The following is a 24,198-nucleotide window of genomic DNA, read 5'->3' on the forward strand; positions in this document are numbered from 1 at the left end:
CAGGGAGGGGGTGGGCAAGGCTGAGTAAAAACACCATAAAACTTTCCTACCATTTTGAAGATGGCTTTTTTGTGATTGGGCATTTGCTTGGTTGTTGTAAACCTTTGACTGTTTTCCAGAGCTCCTACAAGGTTGGTTCAGACAGCTTCTGGTTGTTTTTCTGATGTTTCTGTGGGGGAATGAGAACTTGGAGCTTCCTAGGCTACCAGTTTGCTGACATCACTCCTGATTTTATAATTAAACTTTTTATTTGAGGTAACTGTAGATTTACATGCAGTTGTAAGAAATAATAATCCTCTCTACCCTTTACCGAATTTCCCCCAATGGTAACATCTTGCAAAACTATAGTACAATATCACATTCAGGATATTGACATTGATGCAGTAAAGATACAGAACATTTCCATCATCATAAGGATCCCTCATGTTGCCCTTTTATACCCACACCCACTTCTTCCTTAGCCCCTGCAATCACTAATCTGTTATCTATTTCTTTTTTTTTTTTGCCAATGAAGATTCACCCTGAGCTAACATCTGTTACCAATCTTCCCCCCCCCCCCCATTTTTTTGTATGTGAGCCGCCACCACAGTATGGCTACTGATGAGTGGTGTAGGTCTGCGCCCTGAACTGAACCCAGTCTGCCGAAGTGGAGCTTGCCGGACTTAACCACTAAGCCACCAGGGCTGGCCCCTGTTACTTATTTCTAAAATATTGCCATTTCAAGAATGATATATAAAAGGAAAAATACAGTATGTAACTTTTTAGGATTAGTTTTTTTTCTTCACTTGGCATAATTGTCTGGAAAGTAATCCAGGTTGTTGCATGTATCAATCATTTGTTCCTATTTATTACTGAATACAATTCCATGATATGAATGTACCATAGTTTTTTACCATTCTCCCATTGCAGGACATCTGGGTTGTTTTTTAGTTTTTTGGACATTATAAATAATGCTGCTATCAACATTTGTGTAAAAGTTTTTGTGTGAACATAAGTTTTCATTTCTCTGGGATAAATGCCGAGGAGTGCAATTATAAGTTTATGTTTATTTATTTATTTATCTTTTTGTGACGAAGATCAGCCCTGAGCTAACATCCATGCTAATCCTCCTCTTTTTGCTGAGGAAGACCAGCTCTGAGCTAACATCTATTGCCAATCCTCCTCGTTTTTTTCCCCAAAGCCCCAGTAGATAGTTGTATGTCATAGTTGCACATCCTTCTAGTTGCTGTATGTGGGACGCAGCCTCAGCATGGCCGGAGAAGCGGTGCGTTGGTACATGCCGGGGATCCGAACCGGGGCCACCAGTAGCGGAGCCTGCGCACTTAACCGCTAAGCCACAGGGCCGGCCCTATGTTTATTTTTTTAAAAAGAATTTGCCAAACTGTTTTCCAGAGTGGCTGTGGTATTTTACATTCTCATCAGCCATGTACAAGTGATCTAGTTTCTCTGAATTCTCACTAACATTTGATATCACTAACATTCTCACTAACATTTGAGCTGTTCTGATAGATGTGTAATGATATCTCATTGTAGTTTTAATTTGCATTTCCCCAATAGCTACTGGTGTTGAAAATATTTTCATGTGTTTCTTTGCCATCTGTATATCTTCTTTGGTGAAATGTCTCTTCATGTGTTTTGCCCAGGGTCTAATTTGGCTGTTTGATTTTTTACTGTTGAGTTTTGATTGTCCATTGTATATTCTAGATACATGTTCTTTGTCAGATATGTGCTTGCAGACAATTTCTCCAAAATGTGTAGTTTTTCTTGTCATACTCTAAATATGGTATTTCACAGAGTTTAAGTTCTTAATTTTTATGATGTCCAATTTATCAATTTTTCCTTTTATAGACTGTGCTTTTCACGTCGTCTAAGAACTCTTTACTTAACCTTAGATCCTGAAAATTTTCTCCTATATTTTTTTCTAAAAGTTTCACAGTTTGATGTTTCACTTTTAAGTTTGTGATCCATTTTAAATTAATTTTAGTATAAGATGTGAGACTTAGGTCAATACTTATTATTTTGCCTAACAAAGTCCAATCGTTCCAAAATCATTTGTCGAAAAAGCTATCTTTCCTGCCTTTAATCACTTTTGCTCCTTTGCCAAAATTCATTTAGTTCAACATATTTGCATGGGTCTATTTTGGGTTATTTTGTTCCATTGATCTACATGTCTATTTAACTGCCAACAACATAGTCTTGATTTCTGGAGCTATAAGATAAATCTTAAAGTAGGGTACAGAATTCCTTGCACCTATTTCTTCTTTTTTAAAATTGCTTTAGGTATTCTAGTTCCTTTGCCATTTCATATAATCTCATCTGTATCTACAGAAAATCTTGCTGGGATTTTGGTAGGAATTGTGTTAATTCTATATATTAATTCAGGGAAAATTGACATCTCCCTATGACATGTTGAATCACCCAATTCATAAACACAGCATTTCTCTCCATTTATTTAGGTATTCTTCGATTTCTTTCATCAGTGTTGTGTAGTTTTCAGAATACAAATCCTGTACATCTTTTGTTACATTTACATGTATCTTTTTTTGAGCTAATATAAGTGATATTGTATTTTAAATTTAATTTTGTAAAATGTATATTTTCGTTGTTAGTATATGGAGATACAATTCATTTTTGTATGTTTACCTTGTTTTCTTTGATGTTGCAGAACTCACTTATTCTAGGAGTTTTTTTTTTTTTAATTTGTTGGGATTTTAATGTACATAATCGTGTCATTTGTAAATAGGGACAGTTTTCTTTCTGTCTTTCTCATCTGTATGCCTCTTTTTTTAAATTTTTTATTTATTGCAGTAACATTGGTTTATAACATTGTATAAATTTCAGGTGTACATCATTGTACTTCTATTTCTGCATAGATTACATCATGTTTACCATCCAAATACTAATTACAACCCATCACCACACACATGTGCTGAATTATCCCTTTCGCCCTCCCCCTTCCCCCCTTCCCCTCTGGTAACCACCAATCCAATCTCTGTCTCTATGTGTTTGTTTATTGTTGTTATTATCTACTACTTAATGAGGGAAATCATACGGTATTTGACCTTCTCCCTCTGACTTATTTCGCGTTGCATAATACCTGAAATGTCCATCCATGTTGTCACAAATGGCTGGATTTCATCGTTTCTTATGGCTGAGTAGTATTCCATTGTGTATATATACCACATCTTCTTTATCCATTCGTCCCTTGATGGGCACTTAGGTTGCTTCCATGTCTTGGCTATTGTGAATAACGCTGCAATGAACACAGGGGTGCATGTATCTTTATGCAATGGTGTTTTCAAGTTCTTTGGATAAATACCCAGCAGTGGAATAGCTGTATCATATGGTAGTTCTATCCTTGATTTTTTGAGGAATCTCCATACTGTTTTCCATAGTGGCTGCACAAGTTTGCACTCCCACCAGCAGTGTATGAGAGTTCCCTTCTCTCCACATCCTCTCCAACACATGTTGTTTCCTGTCTTGTTAATTATAGCCATTCTTGTATGCCTCTTATTTCCTTTTCTTGCTTTATTACACAGGGTGGAACTTCCAGCACTATGCTAAATAAAAGTAGTGAGATCAGACATCTTTGCCTTGTTCCCAGTCTTAGGGTGAGTACGTTCAATTCTGCACAATTAAATATAATGTTAGCTGTAGGTTGCCATGGATGCTCTTTATCAAGTTGAGGAAGTTCTCATGGTTTTTGAGGTGAAGTTGGATGTAATTTTTATCTTTGTTCATCTATAGGTAAGATGTTTTTTCCCTCTGGCTTCTTTCAGTTTTTTTTTTTAATCTTTGATTTTCTGTAGTTTGAAATTGATAATCCTAGGTGTAGTTTTTTGGCATTTATCCTGCTTGGTGTTATCCTGAGCTTTGTGGATCTGTGATTTGGTGTCTGACATTAATTTGGGGGAAATTCTCAGTCATTATTATTTCAAATATTTCATCCATTTTTTTTTCTTTCTTTCATCTCCAGGTATTCCCCTTACATATATGTTATATCTTTTGTAGTTCTCCCAAAGCTCTTGGATATTCTGTTCTATGTTTTCAGTCTTTCTTCTTTTTGCTTTTTGGTTTTTGAGGATCCTATTGATATATCCTCTAGCTCAGAGATTCTTTTCTCAGCCATGTTCAGTCTACTAATGAGCCCATCAAAGGCATCCTTCATTTCTGTTACAGTGTTTTTTATCTCTAGCAACTCTTTTTGGTTCTTTGTATTTCCATTTCTCTGTTTACATCACTCATCTGCTCTTGCATGCTGTCTACTTTATCCATTAGAGCCCTTAGCCTATTAATCATAGTTGTTTTAAATTCCTGGTCTGGTAATTCCAACATCCCTGTCATGTCTGGTTCTGATGTTTACTCTATCTCTTCAAATTGTGTTTTTCTTTTTTTTTTGCCTTTTGGTATGCCTCATAATTTTTTCTTGATAGCTGGATGTGATGTATCAGGTACAAGGAACTGCTGTAAATAGGTCTGTAATAATGTGGTGGTGAGGTGTAAGGGGGAAGGGGAATATTCCATAGTCCTGTGATTCTCAGTTTTTTAGTGAGCCTATGCATCTAGACTGTGAACTTCACAAGTGTTTCTCAGTTTTTTCTCGCCCTCTAGGTGTCACAGGATGGCTAGAATGCTCTGGAGTTGGGTATTTCCTTCTACCTTGGGGCTAGAGCCTGCTGGAATTGGGTATTTCCCTTCCTCCAGGTCAGTTAGGCTCTGATAATAACCCAACAGGTTAGTCTCTCACTAATTAGTTTTCCCTGATGGAGGGCCTTGTTAAGAAGAACGGAGAGCTGTTAAGTATTTCAAAATGGTTCTTTTTCCCCTCCCACTGCCAGAAGCATGAGGGGATTTTTCTCTGATATTTACTGTGGGAATCTGTTCAAGCTCCTGGAGGTAAATCTCAAAATTTACTGTGGGAAAACATGACTGTTTTCCCCTGGAGTTTTCAACTCTCAGACTTGTTCACACTAAGCTTACAGCAATTTGTCAATTACAGTTCAGATTTTCCTAGTCCGGCACTGGTTCCCACAGTGGTTCCCACTGTTGAGTCTCTGCACTAGTAACCTGTGACTCCCTGTATTTCCCTGTTTCTCTAATCTTGGGGGCAGTGGTTTGCCCTGTGTCCTTTCCTATCTTACACATCCAGAAAGAGTTGTTTATTTTTCAGTCTTTTCACTTTTTGTTAGGATGGAATGATGATTTACAAGCTCCTTACATTCAAAACTAGAAATGGAAGTCCTTGATAGTGCCTTTTACTGGAAAAAAATTTCAATTTTTATGAATTCTAATTTGTCTATATTTTCTTTTGTTGCCTGTGCCTTTGGTATCATGTCCAAGAAATCAATGCCAAACCCAATTTCATGAAGATTTTGACCTATGTTTTCTTCTAAGAATGTTATAGTTTTAGGTTTTACTTTTAGGTCATGGATCCATTTTGAGTTAATTTTTGTATGTGGTGTTAGGTAAGGGTATAACTTCATTCTTTTGCACATGGATATGCTGTTTTCCTAGCACCATTTGTTGAAAACACCATTTGTTGAGGAAATAGAGTTTTCCTCTCTATTAAATAGTCTTGGCACCCTTACTGAAAATCATTTCACCACATATGTGAGGATTTATTTTTGGACTCTCCATTCTATTCCATTGGTCTGTCTTTATGCCATTACGATACAGTTTTGATTACTGTAGCTTTGTAGTAAGTTCTGAAATCAGTAAGTATGAGTTCTCCAGCTTTGTTCTTTTTTAGGATTGTTTTGGCTATCTGGGGTCCCCTGAGATTCCATAAGAATTTTAGGATGGGTTTTTCTATTTTTGCAAAAATCATCGTTGGAATTTTGAAAGGGATTACATTAAATCTGTAGGTCACTTTGGGTAGTATTGACATCTTAACAATTATAAGTCTTCCAATCCATAAACAGAAGCTGTCTTTCCATTTACTTATGTGTTCTTTAGTTTCTTTCAGAAATGTTTTTTGTTGTTTTCATCATCAAAGTCTTTCACCTCAGTTAAGTTAATTCCCAATTTTTTTATGATACTGTAATTGGACTTGTTTTCTTAATTTCCTGTTTAAATTGTTCATTCTTAGTGTAGAGTAATGCAACTGCTTTTTGTGTGTTGACTTTGTATCCTGCCACTTTATTGAATCATTTATTAATCTTAAGTTTTTTGTGTAATCTTCAGAGTTTGCTACATATAAGATCACATCATCTGTGAACAGAGATAAGTTTACTTTTTCCTTCCCAATTTGGAAGCCTTTTATTTTATTGTTCTTGCCCAATTGCTATAGCTAGAACATCCAGTACTATGTTGAGTAGAAGAGGTAATCCTTGCCTTGTTCCTGATCTTAGAGGAAAAACTTTCATCATTGAATATAATGTTCACTGTGGGTTTTTGGCGTTTTATTATGTTGAGGTAGTTTCCTTCTATTCCTAAGATTTTGAGTGTTTTTATCATGAAAGGGTATTGAATTTTGTCAAATGCTTTTTCTGAACCTATTGAGATGATCATGTGGTTTTTTCCTCTTTGTTTTGTTAATGTGGTATATTACATTGATCAATTTATGTATGTTGAACCATCCTTGCATTCCAGGAACAAATCCTACTTGCTTATTGTGTATAATCCTTTTAACATGCTGCTGAACTCAGTTTTCTAATATTTTTTTGAGGATTTTAGCAACAATGTTCATAAGAATATTGATCTGTAGTTTTCTTTTCTTGTAGTGTCTTTGTCTGCCTTTGGTATCAGGGTAATGCTGGCCTCAAAGCATGAATTTGAAAGTATTCCTTCCTATTCGATTTTTTGGAAAATTTTGAGAAAGATTGGTATTATTTCTTCTTTAAATGTTTGGTAGAATTCACCAGTGAAGACATTGGATAAAGGACTTTTATTTGTCAGAAGATTTTTTTTTATTACTGATTCAATCTTCTTACTAGTTACGGGTCTATTCAGATTCTATAGGTATTTTCTTTGTAGTTACTGTGGAGAGTACATTTAATATCTTAAAGTTATAACACTCTAATTTGAGTTTATACCAGCTTAACTTCAATAACATACAAACACTCTGCTCTTTTAACAGCTCTGATAACACTTTTTTTCAAGGCATTATACTCCCTTTTTTTTTCCTTGAGGATAGTATTGAGTAGCCTTTTATTTTCATGATCACTACCATGATAATGAAATCCATGGTTAACGATTGTTTTATGTTTCAATTAAGTGTCATCTGATCATTGTAAATGACATTTTTCTAATATTGAGAATATTTTCAAACTAAACAGCTTTCATCAGAAGAAAGACAGAGGATGAAACATTACAATGGTTTGTGGTTGAAATTATACTTAAAGATTATTTTGGTTCTCAATATTAAAGTATGATAATTATATAATTTTCAGTTAAATATAGTATTTTTAAAAGGTAAAATAAACTTTTATCTATAAAAAACAAAATATATTTAATTAAACAGTTTTACATGTGAAATATTTGAATATCAGTGGATTGTGGTTAGCATTTATTCTATGTATTCTTCATAGTAATAAAATGTATCACCAAGAAACTTAGAACACATTAAAGTACCTACACATTCAAATATTGACAGTATTGTCTAAATCCACTGATATTTAGAAAAGTTCCAAGTTCTGAATTTTCTTAATTTTGAGGATATTGATGTATCTTATATTGCTGTATCTTTTGTAATAAAGTTATTACTATATGAACTATTAAAATTATAGCTGGTTTTAAAAAAATAAAATAGCATCATGTTTTATCTATAGTTTAATTATCAAATAAACAATGATTTGGGCTTTCTAATTATGAAGACATAATATATTAATCCTTATTTATATTAATATCCTTAAATATCCATAGTACTTAAACTAGAACTGTTAATGCCATTCTTTAAAAGATTAACTAGCGATAGTTTGTTCAGACCACATTTCTTAGTCAAATTTTGATGTTGCTAATGGGGTTATGATTATGAATTGGACTAAAGTTGAAAGAAAAGTTTGTTAATAAGTTATTCTCAAATATTTTCTTCTGAAAACCTAATCATGTTAGATTTACATTTAAATTTTTAAGTATGCATTATTATAAAATTCTCAGATATGTGTACTTGATATTGATTCAATATTGATATTATTTTTATTGAAATATGACAATGTTTTGTCTTAATATGAAAAAAAGTATGGCTGAAAGTTTGATGTAGGAATAAAGATCCAAAGGACACTAATTCAATTTGGAATAATGACTTTTGGAGGTCAAAGTTATAGTTCAGCACTTAGATGATACACAACAAGTGACAAAGGGAAATGTCCCAAATATCATTATTCTAATATTTAAAGTATCAGAAAACGATGTCATTGTTCATACAGCATTTAAGGAATTTTAAATGTATTTCAGAAAGATTTCTAAATTTTTCATATGTAAGTACCTGCTAGTGATGTGTCACTTAAAAAATAAATACCCAAATTATCCTAGAATAAGGTGAATTTCAGTTGTCAAAATGCCTTATCTTAAAACTCCAGATTGTTTCAAATATTTAATAATAAAAATATATGAGCTGATAAATTGTTTTAAATATAAAGATGTAAAGTTATTTACGCATATCTTGATTTTCCCAAAATCCAATTGTAATATCTTTGTGATAACAGCTAAAGGAAAATACTGAATTACATACTCTCAAGTGATATTTGAAATGTCATAGTCCTTAAAGGACATAAAATTGAAAATGATTGCATTGAGTAAATTGCAAATGAATATAGAGGCTATTTTGGAAATCAGTGAATGAATCTAAAAGCCACACCATTAGCCACATGATGTCGCTGTATACCACAAGTCTTGGCAGTGGAAATGTACTGATCACCAAAAACTAAAGGAGGAAGCTCCATTTTGTCACAACCCGAGAGAAGACAAAAACGGTAAGGAGATAAATTATTGAAAATATGAAGTAAGAAAAGCGTGATTTTGAAGTAAGGTGAGAGCAGTACGAAAGGTGTAGTGCTTTTGCGATGCTGTTTTCCAGGCGAGGAGGCAAGGGAGCCCGGCGCCTGCTGCTCTCACTTCTGCTTCTCGCAGCCTGGAAGGCGGGGAGCGGCCAGGTCCATTACTCGGTTTCCGAGGAGGCCAAACACGGCACCTTCGTGGGCCGCATCGCGCAGGACCTGGGGCTGGAGCTGGCGGAGCTGGTGCCGCGCCTGTTCCGGGTGGCGTCCAAAGGCCGCGGGGACCTTCTGGAGGTAAATCTGCAGAATGGCATTTTGTTTGTGAATTCTCGGATCGACCGGGAAGAGCTGTGCGGGCGGAGCCTGGAGTGCAGCATCCACCTGGAGGTGATCGTGGAGAGGCCGCTGCAGGTTTTCCATGTGGAGGTGGAAGTGAAGGACGTTAATGATAATCAACCAGTCTTCCGAGAGAGAGAACAAAGGTTCTTTATTCCTGAATCTAGACTGCTGGATTCACGTTTCCCGATAGAGGGCGCTGCTGATGCGGACATTGGTACCAATGCTCTTCTAACATACACCCTCAGCCCCAGTGATTATTTCTCTTTGGATGTACAGGCAAGTGATGAATTGAGTAAGTCACTTTCGCTTGAATTGAGGAAATCTTTGGACAGAGAAGAAACAGCAGAACTTCATTTATTATTGACAGCCACTGATGGGGGCAAACCAGAGCTGGAAGGTACAGTTCAACTGCTGATCACTGTGCTCGATGTTAATGATAACGCCCCATTGTTTTCTCAGGCCTTGTACAGAGTCCACTTATCAGAGACTACGGCAAAGGGAACATTAGTGACCATATTAAACGCCTCTGACGCTGACGAAGGTGTAAATGGGGAAATTGTCTTTTCCTTTGGCAGTGATGTTCCTCTTAACGTTCAAAAAAACTTCAAAATTGATTCCAGCTCAGGAGAAATTAGGCTAATTGGTAGATTGGATTATGAAGAGACAAAATCCTACGAAATTCAGGTAAAAGCAGTTGATAAAGGAAGTCCTCCAATGTCAAATCACTGCAAGGTTTTAGTGAAAGTGCTGGATGTAAATGATAATGCTCCAGAACTGGCGGTCACCTCCCTGTCTTTGCCGGTCAGAGAGGACGCTCCTCTCAGCACCGTCGTAGCCTTCATGTCCGTGTCCGACCGTGATTCCGGTGCCAACGGGCAGGTGACCTGCACCCTGACGCCCCATGTCCCCTTCAAGCTGATGTCCACCTTCAAGAATTACTATTCTCTGGTGCTGGACAGCGCTTTGGACCGTGAGAGCACGGCGAACTACGAGGTGGTGGTGACCGCGCGGGACGGGGGCTCGCCTTCTCTGTCGGCCACCGCCAGCGTGTCCGTGGAGGTGGCCGACGTGAACGACAACGCGCCGGCGTTCGCGCAGCCCGAGTACACGGTGTTCGTGAAGGAGAACAACCCGCCCGGCTGCCACATCTTCACGGTGTCTGCGCGGGACGCGGACGCGCAGGAGAACGCGCGCGTGTCCTACTCGCTGGTGGAGCGGCGGGTGGGCGAGCGCGCGCTGTCGAGCTACGTGTCGGTGCACGCGGAGAGCGGCAAGGTGTACGCGCTGCAGCCGCTGGACCACGAGGAGCTGGAGCTGCTGCAGTTCCAGGTGAGCGCGCGCGACGCGGGCGTGCCGCCTCTGGGCAGCAACGTGACGCTGCAGGTGTTCGTGCTGGACGAGAACGACAACGCGCCCGCGCTGCTGCCGCCTGGGGCGGGCGGCGGGGGCGGCGCGGTGAGCGAGCTGGTGGCGCGGTCTGTGGGCACCGGCCACGTGGTGGCGAAGGTGCGCGCGGTGGACGCGGACTCGGGCTACAACGCGTGGCTGTCTTACGAACTGCAGCCGGCGGCGAGTAGGGCGCGCAGCCCGTTCCGCGTGGGGCTGTACACGGGCGAGATCAGCACGACTCGCGCCTTGGATGAGGCGGACTTGCCGCGCCAGCGCCTGCTGGTGCTGGTGAAGGACCACGGCGAGCCCGCGCTGACGGCCACGGCCACTGTGCTGCTGTCGCTGGTGGAGAGCCGCCAGGCGCTGAAGACCTCGTCGCGGTCGCCCGGAGGCGCCGCGAGCGCAGAGACAGCGCTGGTGGATGTCAACGTGTACCTGATCGTCGCCATCTGCGCTGTGTCCAGCCTGTTGGTGCTCACGCTGCTGCTGTACACGGCGCTGCGGTGCTCGGCGCCGCCCACCGAGGGCGCGTGCGGGCCGGGGAAGCCCACGCTGGTGTGCTCCAGCGCGGTGGAGAGCTGGTCGTATTCACAGCAGAGGCGGCATAGAGTGTGTTCCGGGGAGGGGCCGCCCAAGACCGACCTCATGGCCTTCAGTCCCAGCCTTCCTCCCGGTCTGAACACGTCGGAAGAAAATGAACATCCAGAAACAAATTCGGACCTTTCCGGTAATGTAAGTCCAAATTTCAAGCTTTAGCTTTAATTTTTTTAAATTTAACTTATCTAACCATCCTTTCAAATGTCAGTTTTAAACAGGTATTCAAAATGCTTGCTAAAATTGAAACAAATCTTACCATTTAATGTAGATATTTATTTATTACTTGCACCTGCGTCTTGAATGGAACTTGGAAACAAACAAAATCAAATGTAGGGACAAATTGTTATATTCCTTGATTGAAATAGTAGGATACTTAAAAAAATACTGAAATACTAAGTAGTCTTGATTATATGTAACACAGGATCTCAACATAGTCAAATACCGTGACATTGCAGGTTTATTTATGACCTTATCTTTCATAGTGAAATGTCAAGCCCTGGGCAAATAATTACAGGCAAAGTTACAGAAACCATCAGCCTTCCCTTGAGGTTTTAAGTTTCCAAATGGGCAATACAAATCATCTTAAGCAAATGTAATTTAAAATATATTTATTGGATGATATTTTATTTTCCATGTTAAAACATACAACCATTGCTTCATTGTCATTATGGACAATTTCCTGATGCCAACGATCTGAGTTCTTCTGGGTCTAGAAGGCTTAATGTGGGACGAATTTGTTATTTAGAGGATCAACTTAGGAATACTTACTGAGCACCTTCCATTTACTCACCCGTGTTCTAAAACCTTTATTTTTCTCAACTTTTCCAATAACTTTGTGAAGTGGATACTTTAGTCTCACTTTATGGATGGAGGTGCTGAGGCTCAGAAAAACTAGGTTCAGTATTTTACTAAGTTTTCTCCAAATTTCTCAAGGATATCCTAAACTTGCTTGTCCTAATCCACTTTATTGCCTTTGATAAAATATTTAAGGTAGCTTACAATGGAAGAAATTTGCAAGAGGAAAGTTTTAAAAATCTGTTTAAAAGCCAAAGTAAAAGATCAAGAGAGGGATGGAAGTAATTTATCCAAAACTCAAGCATCGGCTGAGTGCAAATCCTAATACTCACCTTCCTGGAAGTGAATACAGAAATATGAAAAATAACAATAAAAGGAAATTTTCTATACCAATTCTTCAAGAGAGAAAAAAGACTTTCTTCTTGTTGTAAATTCAAGGAAGAGTTGGTTACTGATCATTATGTAAGGGTTTAGCAATTTACTAAACGATGTGTTTGACAGCAGTTTCATGAAACCAGCTGAAACATATTTGGTATGGATATTATTGTATTTGCTAGTCATTCAGTCAAGATAATAATGTTAAATTTTATTTCCTGTGTTTAATTCAGAAATTACACGAGTATTAAATAGATATATTTTTGTTTGCAAACATTCAAATAAACATACAGAAGTCTCATGAAAATCCTCTTGTGAAAACATTCTATAAGAAATTAATATAATTTGTTAGTTAAGTTTCCAGAGATTTGAGTTGATACAGAGCTGTTGCTTAGAACATTGTAAGAAATAGGCTGTAAGCATGTCTCTGTAACTTTTCAAATATTAATTATCATATCCAGTCTCTAGGCAAAAATCAGCAAAAAAATAATTTTAGAGTCAGGTTGCCAAGAAAATTTCTCAGTTCCTTTAAATATGAGATAAACTTTGCAGGATTATGATATAGGGAAAGATAGACTAGAGAGTCACAAAATTATTTCTCTTCCCCATTTCACATTACTGTGTCCCCATAGCTACATTTGCTAATGATATTAATGTCCAGGCTTAAAATTTCCTCTAGAGACACTCAATATTTACTTATGGATCTATTCCATGAACACATATGGAAAGCCAACTATATACTAAGCTCTGCTGTAGAACCTAGGGGTACAGCAACAGTGAAACAAGATAGCCAAGGTCCTTGGCTTCAAGGGGAGCACATTCTAGCCTATTGAAAATAACAGTTGAGTTATGAAAAGACTTGGATTTTGTGTAATATTGCTCTTTCAGTTTTCTGTGTCTAACCAAGGTGTCTACAACGAGGATCTCATTCTATTCGTGACTTTTTAAAAAGAAGCAATAAAATGCTGACTGTTTTTAGCAAGTTTTCTGGAAACAAAGCGGATGAAAGCTTTCCCTCTTTATGTGAATAGTATTCATAAAACTGTGTATGATTCTCACTGCCTCAGCTAAAGAAAAATATAATCAAGTAGATGGAAAAGCCCTAGATAGAGGAATTAAAATGATCAAACAATTGAGAGGGAGAGGGGAAACTATGTTTTGAGGGCAAACTGAAAATCATAAATGGTATGGAGGGGTAAAAATATATTTTCTTCTATCAAGCCAGAAAAACTTGAGTTAGAGGCTAGCATTTGAAGCTAGAATGGCACAACTCATTTCTTCAAGAATTTATACAAGTTGGAAAAGCAATTATCTAACAGTACTTCACTGAGAGGTTAACAGTAGGATTATTAATGGAACTGAGCATCATTTGATGAATACCCAATAGCCTTTTAAATTTGACCTGAAGACATTCAGGCATGCCTTCACACAACTACATCACTGTCAAAAACAAAATTTTAGATTGATGCTTTATGGATCTAAGAACAATCAAACAATTCTTTCTGTATTATGATTATTGTTGTCAAGGTTAAAAGTTTTCTGGGTTATTTGAAGGTATTAACTTGGAGGCGAATCTCAAAAATAGTTAATGACCACTAAACCAAAAGAAGTGGATTTAAGACTACATAGTTTTAAAAATGATTTTTTTTTAAATGGAAGGTACTCCTGGAATGGAGGAAAAGATGATCATGGAGTGGTATTGTTACTTAGTATTTATTTTAATATAAATATGAATGGATTTCCCATTAGTAGTTAATATTCTTGTCCCATTCAGAATCTTTGTGTAGTTAAGACAACTTTCAATAGTTTTGTTGCTTTCTTCATAAGATTTCTTCCAGGTAATGTATTAGATTACTTCTTCTCTTCTTTTTTATAAAGTTGAACCAGTTGCTTTATTTTCCTCCTTTTCCACCTGCTCTTTCCTATAGTTAATGTGTTATTCATTGAATATTTTTGTACTAAGAAAAGCATAGAATAATATAGATGTATGGCAAAATTTATTCTTTAGTACTTATCGCATGGTATAGTTACAATTCAAATTAGTCATTCATTTAGAAAATTTGTTGACTTAAAAGTGGTCATATCCTCAAAAGGTGAAGTTATATATGCTGAAATCTTATTACCAGATTGTAATCATTGTTATGCAATTGGATTAATTTTGGTTAATATTAATTATCCATTAAAGTTAGCAGCTTCACACCTTTGTTGTCTATCTGAAAAAACTAGGCCAAGATCATCATGCTGTACATACTGAGAATAATAGTGTTATTCTCATTTTTCTATGGAGGCTCCAATTTTCAAACACTCCAATGGAAACAAAAACTATCATTGCTTTCAGTAAAATCTTGGTAAAACATATATTATTACCTTTCGATTATTCAATAATTGGTTTTGGTTTCATGACTATGATTTTAAGAACTGTAGTTTTATTTTCAAGTTACCTTGGTGTGATGACACCAATGTAATTTCATTTGTAGGGAAATATTATTTTTACATCACCTAAAATACAAAGGAGAACACTTGCGAAGACTATTTCTTGTTATGTTCTTTCTCTTTCAGAAAACTTCCTAAGATTAGAATTGTAATTCTATTTTCTGTATAACAATAAGTGATTAGAAAAGTAAGATATCACTTGACACTTTTGAGACTTGTGGTCAGTCGAGAATATAAATAGATCAGAATGAGAAACAGTTGTTTATTTTAGTAGCCACTGTCAATATTTCTGTTCTCCTCCTTCTGGGAACACTGGAGGACTTCACAGCCCTGTTACCTTGAGGTGTGATTTTTTTCTTTGACAAATGAAATATGAATGATGTGTGTTACTTCCAAGCAGAACTATGTAATTGCCAGTGCAAGACTCTTCTGCTGTCTCTTCCTGTTGCAGCAATTATGGAAGCACAGGTTGATGCTAAGATGCCATAAGATCAAAGCGGTCTGGGATGCTGAGCCAACATGTGGAGGAAAGCTGTCCAAGGCAGTCTCCTATAACCACAGAGGATTTTGGAGGAGACAGCAATAAAATTGTGTTTATTTTAGAGGGAAAGCTGAAATAGTCAATATATAGCAACATATTCATTGGAGTTCTGCTACCGTTAAGCTAAAGTGAACAGAATAAATTTTAAGAGGAGAGCACTACAACAGGTAGTAATACAACTGATAGGAGAACATTATTATTGATCTTTTACTAAGGCATCTGACCATTAAGCAGATTAGATAAGTTGGATTCCATGGAAAAAATTATTGTGCTGTGATTTCTTTTTCTTATATATAAAAGGTAGGAGGAGAAAGATAATAAACTGAATTTGAAATGTTTAGGCATCTCTTCTTTTTTTTCCTGCCTAGCCTCCATTCTCCCTTCCTGTTTTTTTTTTTCCTTCTGGGGCTTCTTAGTTTTGTAAAAGACTGGGATGAAGATTTTGCAAGAATGAATGCTTAGACAGATAAAACTTAGGGAATTGAAGTTTGCTCTGATAAGTGCAAAGGGTGTAATTATAGCAATGGATACCATACTAGTTTTGTAGGGCTCCTGCAACAAACAACCAAAACTTGGTGGCTTAAAACAGTAGAAATTTATTCTCTCCCAGTTCTAGAGGCCAGAAGTCCAATATCAGGGTGTTGGGAGGGCCACGTTCCCTCTGAAGACTCTAGGGGAGAATTCTTTCTTGGCTCTTCCAGTTTCTGGTGGCTCCTGGCTTTCCATGGCTTGTGGCAGCAGAACTCCAATTTCTGCCTTTGTCTTCACATTTCCTTCTTTCTTGTGTCTCTGTGTATCTTCTCTTTTTCTGTCCCTTATAAGGACACTTGTCATTGGATTTATGGCCCACCCTAAACTAGGATGATGTTAGGGTGAGGGTTACTTTAATTATATCTGTAAGGACCTTTATTCCAACGAAAGTCACATTCTGAGGATCTGAGTGGATATATCTTTTGGGGGCTACTATTCAACCCACTATAGACACCAAGAGATGTCAAGCTGAGAGGTATTTGTTGAGCATGGCTTCTCAGTCTCCTTTCTCCATTGAGGGAAATGTGCCTGGATTTCTGGCAATGGCACTCTATCTCTCTGAGGGAAGGAGAGAGATATTCTAGGTCCTCAGAAACCCTGAATAACAGCAGAATACGCCTCACATCCCCGGACACGTCATTCTGAAAATCCAGCAAAATTCTCTTATAAGATTGCAAAAATTGCCTCAAGCAAGCCATGTTTCCTAGAGCTAATATCTGGATTCTAGGCATAATTTTTTAATATGTCAACAGTAGCCGATGTGTTGGCCACTGATTATGTAAAAATTACTGGGTATTACAAACATGCAGTTGCATTGCAACTACGTATTGATGTAATGACCAGTCTGTAGCTATGTGCAATTGGTTTAAGCTTCAGGATAATTTGGGTACATGAGGCCTTGCACTAGTCTTCATAAGAACCAACCTCCTCATTTTCAGTTCATATAATTTAGGCATGGCTGATTTTATCTCCTGGCTTCAGGAATGAACAAGCGACCCATGTCTGGCCAATGTGAGAACCATCACAACTACTGACTGAAGGAAAGACACGTTATCTAAACTGGGTCAAAGGAAGAGATATTCTGAGATTTTTGCTGGGGCTATTAGGAAAAGGGCACTTTTTTTCTGTTCAGAGTCACTAAATGTAGCCTAAAAGCTACTTGGCCATTTTGCCATCACATGGGAAAAACCTATCTGAGAGGAAGGTCAGCAAAGGAAAAACAAAATCACAAATGTGGAGCTATTTTCCTTATGACATTATTGAAGCGTGTATATCCAGCTCTGCCTGAAACCAGTAAGTAATCATCCATTTCCATGTATGAGACAATAAATAATGCTCTGCTTTTTTGCTTAAGTCAGTTTACTTGGGGTTCAGTGTTAGAGTATGATTAATATAAATACACACTTCCATAGATGGTGTGAACAAGTATCTTAAGATGTTGAACTCAAGGGAGAAATTAGTAATTAGTTTTCAGTACCAGGAAAAGCTAGTTTTTCTTTAGCAAAGATTTTGCTTTTCTTTTATGGACACTGTAAATCTTGCAATTAATTTTGTTTTCCTCTTTGCCGGAAACAAAATTTGTGACCTCATTAGAGTAACTGGAAATGACTATTATGCATTTTGAACACTGAGCCACTCTTCAGTTCATTTTATTTCATTCTTATGGTATCTTTATTCTATTTTCATATTGTTTGTGTGTGAAGGGGCCAGCTAAGAATTAATAAAACAAGATATTCTCAAATAATTAACATGAAAAAAGACATCAATTATACTGTTCTTGCATAAAAATCCAAATGTAGTAGAAAAGGAAATATTCCTAAATTAAGAATACATTATCCAAATGAGGAACAAACAAATTACTAATTTCCAAACATCTGCAAACAGTTCAGAAAACAAAATTAAATCACTGCAAACCAACAATGGAATATATAAATGTATTTTCAATTGACTAAAATACCCTTTGATTCCTATGTGCTTCATTTGAAGAAATGGTAAAAAAAGAAAAAGAAAAAGAGGTAATATATCCAAAAGAATTGAAAGCAAGGTCTCAGAGAAATATTTTCTTACCTGTGTTCACAGCAGCACTATTCACAGTAGCCAAGAGGTGGAAGGAACCCAAATGTCCGTGGGCAGATGGGTGAATGGATAAACAAAATGTGGTCTATACATACATTGGAATATTATTCAGCTTTAAAAAGGGGGTAGATCCAGTCACATGCTACAACATGGTTGAACTTGGAGGACATTATGCTAAGTGAAATAAGCCAATCACAGACAAATACTGTATGATTCCACTTATATGAGGCATCTAAAGTAGTCAAATTCACAGAAAGTAGAATGGTGGTTGGGGGGTGTGCTGTGGTGGTGGGAAAGGGGAATTGTTGTCCAATGGGTACAGAGTTTCAGATTTGCAAGATGAAAAGTTCTGAAGATCTGTTTCACAACAATGTGAATATACTTAACACTACTAAACTATATACTTAAAAATAATTGAGATGGTAAATTTTATGTGATTTTTAACCCCCCAAAAAGGGGAAAAGGATATATTTCAGAGTTTAAAATAGGTGTTTTTCCAAAATGAAAGTTATCAGTAAACCTAGACCAGACAATTGTCCAGTTTGAAATGTAGAGGATAAACAGTAGAGCCTACATTTTGTCCACATGATTTCGCTGTCCACCACGGAGTATTCTCTAGGAAGAAAAATACCCAGATCCCCATTGTCGCTCCAGAGAAGGGGAACAATAAGAGAAGCAGCAGGATTCCAGCAGAGACTAGAGGACAATATTTAAAATTTTGCAAAACATGATTTTCTAATTTGATCAACTCACTGAGAATTGGTAATGGTGTCTTCTATGAGAAGGGGCTGGAAGGTCGGGCGTCTACTGCTCTCGCTTCTGTTCCTTGCAGCTTGGGAGGTGGGGAGCGGCCAGGTCCACTACTCCGTCTCCGAGGAGGCCAAACACGGCACCTTCGTGGGCCGCATCGCCCAGGACCTGGGGCTGGAGCTGGCGGAGCTGGTGCCGCGCCTGTTCCGGGTGGCGTCCAAAGGCCTCGGGGACCTTCTGGAGGTAAATCTGCAGAATGGCATTTTGTTTGTGAATTCTCGGATCGACCGCGAGGAGCTGTGCGGGGGGAGCCTGGAGTGCAGCATCCATCTGGAGGTGATCGTGGACCGGCCACTGCAAGTTTTCCACGTGGATGTGGAGGTGAAGGACATTAATGACAACCCGCCGATATTTCCAATGGCAGTGAAGACTATCCGGTTTCCCGAATCGAGGCTGCTTGACTCGCGGTTTCCTCTAGAGCGAGCATCTGATGCAGATATCGGAGTAAACGCTCTTCTCTCCTACAAGCTCAGCTCCAGTGAGTTTTTCTTTCTAGACATACAGACAACTGATGAACCAAGCCAGTCTTTGTCTCTTGTCCTGAGGAAATCTCTGGACAGAGAGGAAACTGCCGAGGTTAATTTGTTGCTGGTGGCTACTGATGGGGGCAAACCTGAGCTCACGGGCACTGTTCAATTGCTTATTAAGGTATTAGATGTTAATGACAACGAACCTACTTTTGACCAATCAGTTTACAAAGTACAATTGTTAGAGAACACCGCAAACGGAGCATTAGTGGTTAAACTAAATCCTTCTGATGCAGATGAAGGATCAAACAGCGAGATTGCGTATTCATTTAGTAGTGATGTGCCCTCCACTATAAAGACCAAGTTCAAAATAGACCCCAGCTCAGGGGAAATCAGAACTAAGGGACAATTAGATTTTGAAGAAACGAAATCTTATGAGATTCAAGTCATTGCTTATGACAATGGAACTCCATCAATGTCTGGGCACTGTAAAATTTCGGTAAAACTTGTGGACATCAATGATAACACACCAGAAGTCTCAATTACTTCTCTTTCACTTCCCATCCAAGAGGACGCTCCACTGGGCGCCGTCATGGCCCTCATCACAGTGTCCGACCGCGACTCTGGTGCCAATGGACAGGTGACCTGCACCCTGACTCCCTATGTCCCTTTCAAGCTGGTGTCCACCTTCAAGAATTACTATTCTTTGGTGCTGGACAGCGCCTTGGACCGCGAGAGTGTGGCTAACTATGAGGTGGTGGTGACAGCGCGGGACGGGGGCTCGCCTTCTCTGTCGGCCACCGCCAGCGTGTCCGTGGAGGTGGCCGACGTGAACGACAACGCGCCGGCGTTCCCACAGCCCGAGTACACGGTGTTCGTGAAGGAGAACAACCCGCCCGGCTGCCACATCTTCACGGTGTCTGCGCGGGACGCGGGCGCGCAGGAGAACGCGCGGGTGTCCTACTCGCTGGTGGAGCGGCGGGTGGGCGAGCGCGCGCTGTCGAGCTACGTGTCGGTGCACGCGGAGAGCGGCAAGGTGTACGCGCTGCAGCCGCTGGACCACGAGGAGCTGGAGCTGCTGCAGTTCCAGGCCGCCTCTGGGCAGCAACGTGACGCTGCAGGTGTTCGTGCTGGACGAGAACGACAACGCGCCCGCGCTGCTGCCGCCTGGGGCGGGCGGCGGGGGCGGCGCGGTGAGCGAGCTGGTGGCGCGGTCGGTGGGCGCGGGCCACGTGGTGGCAAAGGTGCGCGCGGTGGACGCAGACTCGGGCTACAACGCGTGGCTGTCTTACGAGCTGCTGCCAGCGGCGGGTGGCGTGCGCAGCCCGTTCCGCGTGGGGCTGTACACGGGCGAGATCAGCACGACTCGCGCCCTGGACGAGGCGGACGCGCCACGCCAGCGCCTGCTGGTGCTGGTGAAGGACCACGGCGAGCCCGCGCTGACGGCCACGGCCACTGTGCTGCTGTCGCTGGTGGAGAGCGGCCAGGCGCCGAAGGCCTCTTCGCGGGCGTCTGTAGGCTCTGCTGGAGCGGAGGCGGTGCTGGTGGATGTCAACGTGTACCTGATCATCGCCATCTGCGCTGTGTCCAGCCTGTTGGTGCTCACGCTGCTGCTGTACACGGCGCTGCGGTGCTCGGCGCCGCCCGCTACGGGCGCGTGCGGGCCAGGGAAGCCCATGCTGGCGTGTTCCAGCGCGGTGGGGAGCTGGTCTTACTCGCAGCAGAGGCGGCAGAAGGTGTGTTCTGGGGAGGGACCGCCCAAGACGGATCTCATGGCCTTCAGTCCCAGCCTTCCTCAAGGTCCAGGCTCCGTAGAAGAAAGACCACAATCCTCAGAATCAGAACACTTAGGAAAGGTGAGTATTTTAATTTTTTCCTGTCAATTCTGGAATTATTCTGTTTCCTTTATTCTTTAAGATTCTATTAATTATTTTGATTCATAGTTCTGCCTTTATTTTATATCATTGTCCTATTGTGCAATATATGGTATGAATTATAGATCAGTTTCTTGCATTGAGAACAATTTACTTAAAAGGTTTTCTTATGTTTATATTTTAGCTTTTCCATAATTAAATCTCTCCATGAATAATAGGACCTTGAAGGATTGGAAAACACTTAAGCAAAATCTGAAAACTTAACATTACCCTCAAATATTTTTTATCAAATTTTTAAAAATCACGATTGGAAAAAATTTAAAGAGTATGACTATATAATACATATTTCCAATTTAACCATCCTCCATTCTGTCAGAATAGTTTGGAATAATACTGTGTTATATATCTGGACATTTCCTAAATTGTTTATTTGATCAAGAATTCATTTATCTTTATCTGTTTATGCAATAAACTAAGTTAGTTTTTCTTTGCCTTGTATTTGAAAGTGGCCTGAATGCATCTTTTAATGCCAGAACTTCCAAAAGTGTCTATCATAGGTCATTACAACACATGACACCAGTTAGGAATAATTGCTAATCTTAGGTATGTCTTTCAGTAGTAAAATAACCTGTTATTCGGGATAAAGATTTCACTCTTGCAAAATCATTGGTTTTAAGGCACAATAGAGAGTTCATTGAGAAAAGAGCCCAGTCTCAATTTTGTTTAATGAAAAAATCTTAACATTTAAAAGATCACATTGTGGGCGGCCAGGTGGTAGGACTTTTTCTTCATACAAGTGGAGTGTACTCTAACCCAGTCTCTATGTTAGTGGGTTGCTCAGTCATCCTTCCAGTATCCCTATCTGTGGGCTAATGTATGCAGGCCTCCCATTGTGCAGAGATTGACCACCCTCCTCTGGCACCACACTCTCTGCCTGGGATAACATTTTCCATGACTGCGGGCTCACTCAATTTCACCTGCCAGCCTCCGTATTCCTAATGAAGTTGGAGTTTTTCCAAAAGGTAAGGCCTAGTTTTAGATGACTACATTTTCATGGAAACTCCTGTGTTGGATGCTTAAAACATTAAACTTGACAAGTAAATGTTATACTTGGAAAGGAAATTAAAGAATTTTTTTCAGCCAAAGGAAGATGTCTCTGGATGAATTAACTGTCTAAAACTGTCTTCTACTATTTGGTTCTTAGTTATTTGCTGTTTTCTTTCCCAAATATATGTGGATATTGATGAATCCTAGAAATAACTTCCACTAAGTCGTCTTAGCCTTAGCCATTCACAGATAGGCAGGAGTATCAATTTCCATCTGGGATCTGCTTTTAAAGGAATTGAGGAATTTGGTGGGGAAATCTCGAATTCCATTTAAGGATAATCTTTCGTACAGGAAGCTTATTAGCTCCTCGAGGTTGATAAGCCTCAAAATGCAGAGAGTATATATTTCTTGGGAATCAGAAAAGTTCATCTGAGGCTTTACAGAGAAAAACAAATGGCTTGAACAAATGAGGAAGAAGGTCTTTCTTGGGAGGAGTTATTCCACCTAGAGTATCATAGCTATCATCACTTTCTTGAGACTTGTGTGCAGAAAGTGTGATTGGTCAGGTGGAATCTGTCCTACTGGAAGTCTGGCCACTATGTTTCTACTACAGGTAAATGATAAGCTTCTTAAACTATATCCAGGCGTGCCCCGATCTCCAGGAGTCACAATCTATTGCTGAATAAGCTCTTATTGGTTTCTTATTCCTTATTTACATTTTTCTTGATTAAGTTGCCTAAGAAGATGTCTAAGACAGAGTAGATATTATTCACTGATACCTTATCCACACATTGTCTCAATCTTCTAAACTCATAGTTCCTTTAGTGTTACCTTTATCTCCTAATAATCATTATGGAGTCTACGCTGTTATAAATTCCCTGTGGCATTCCCTTTTCAGTCATTATACTCTTAAATGTCAAGAAGTGCATAGTATTACATAAGTTGTCAAAGGCATCTCATTAATATGAAGTCTATGATGTTTTAAAATTTTAATTTTGTCTCTCATTTTAAAACTAGCTACTACCTCTCAAGATTCATCAAAGCACTAACTGGCATATTGATATCTTCAATTGTTTCCTAGATCCATGCTTTTCCAAAACAGTTCTTAAATGTCTCCTTACTTCTTCATGAACTAGTACAATAGAATCAATTAGAAATTATGTAAGTTTGATATTAACAAATATCATTAATGTAACTTACCTCTTATATTACTTGAGAAAGTTAATTTAAAATATTCACTTATTTATTCCTTAAAACATTAATTGACAATTTATTCTATTCTAAATGTGAATGATAAAATATGAGTAAGTTACAGTCCTGGCTTGCATTCAATAAGTACATGGAAAAAAATTGATAGGAAAACTTTTCTCCTAATACTTAAATCATGTGCTTGATTTCAGAAAAAGGGTCTGACCAAAAGCAAAAATTTGGACAGTCTCTTACTTCTCTAAATTCAACTTCTTTCCATGAATTTTCTCTGCTCAACTTCCAAATGCTCAGAGAACTCATGCCTCTCATTGAATTCACAGAGATCTTTAGAATATTTCATTGCCTCGTCTTATATATGTCAAGTAGTGAATCATGTTCCATAGTTACTTTTCTCTCTTTGGTCATTGCTGAAATCACCAGTTATTTCAAGTAGCAACTTTTTAAGAAACTGGAATCCCGAAATTCATCCAGAGTGCAGATCATTAAAAACACAATTATTTCATATTGTGAACATTTTAGGACATACAGGTAAGTTGAAACATATAAATGATGTGGAAATTTTAAAAACTAATATACTCTTATTTGGTGTGATATGAATGTAATAAATATCCAAATCACACAGTGTCGTCATGCAGCAAAAAACAAATTTACAAAGTAACTGCATTGTAAAACACTGACTTCTGGCATCTTTATATAGATAACAGTTAAGATAGCTAGCAAGGACATAGTCCTTGGATAAAGGATATGAGAGTGGTTTATATACATTCTATGAATTAATA

At 38.9% G+C, this 24,198-nt stretch overlaps 2 protein-coding genes across 2 annotated transcripts; both read left to right on the top strand.

The window, feature by feature from the left end:
* Nucleotides 1-8,748: 8,748 nt before the first annotated feature.
* On the top strand, nucleotides 8,749-12,742 carry LOC131406350 (protocadherin alpha-1-like). The gene has a single exon (XM_058542254.1). It carries the CDS (start codon nucleotides 9,003-9,005, stop codon nucleotides 11,418-11,420), a length of 2,418 nt encoding a protein of 805 aa, XP_058398237.1. The 5' UTR covers nucleotides 8,749-9,002; the 3' UTR covers nucleotides 11,421-12,742.
* Nucleotides 12,743-18,363: 5,621 nt separating this feature from the next.
* LOC131406361 (protocadherin alpha-2-like) lies at nucleotides 18,364-21,282 on the top strand. The gene is given in 2 exon segments (XM_058542263.1): nucleotides 18,364-20,378; nucleotides 20,380-21,282. Coding segments are annotated over 2 exon segments (2,454 nt in total). The 5' UTR covers nucleotides 18,364-18,777; the 3' UTR covers nucleotides 21,233-21,282.
* The last annotated feature ends 2,916 nt before the right edge of the window (nucleotides 21,283-24,198 follow it).

Source organism: Diceros bicornis, chromosome 1 (genome assembly GCF_020826845.1).
Source record: "Diceros bicornis minor isolate mBicDic1 chromosome 1, mDicBic1.mat.cur, whole genome shotgun sequence".
NCBI lineage: Eukaryota > Metazoa > Chordata > Mammalia > Perissodactyla > Rhinocerotidae > Diceros > Diceros bicornis.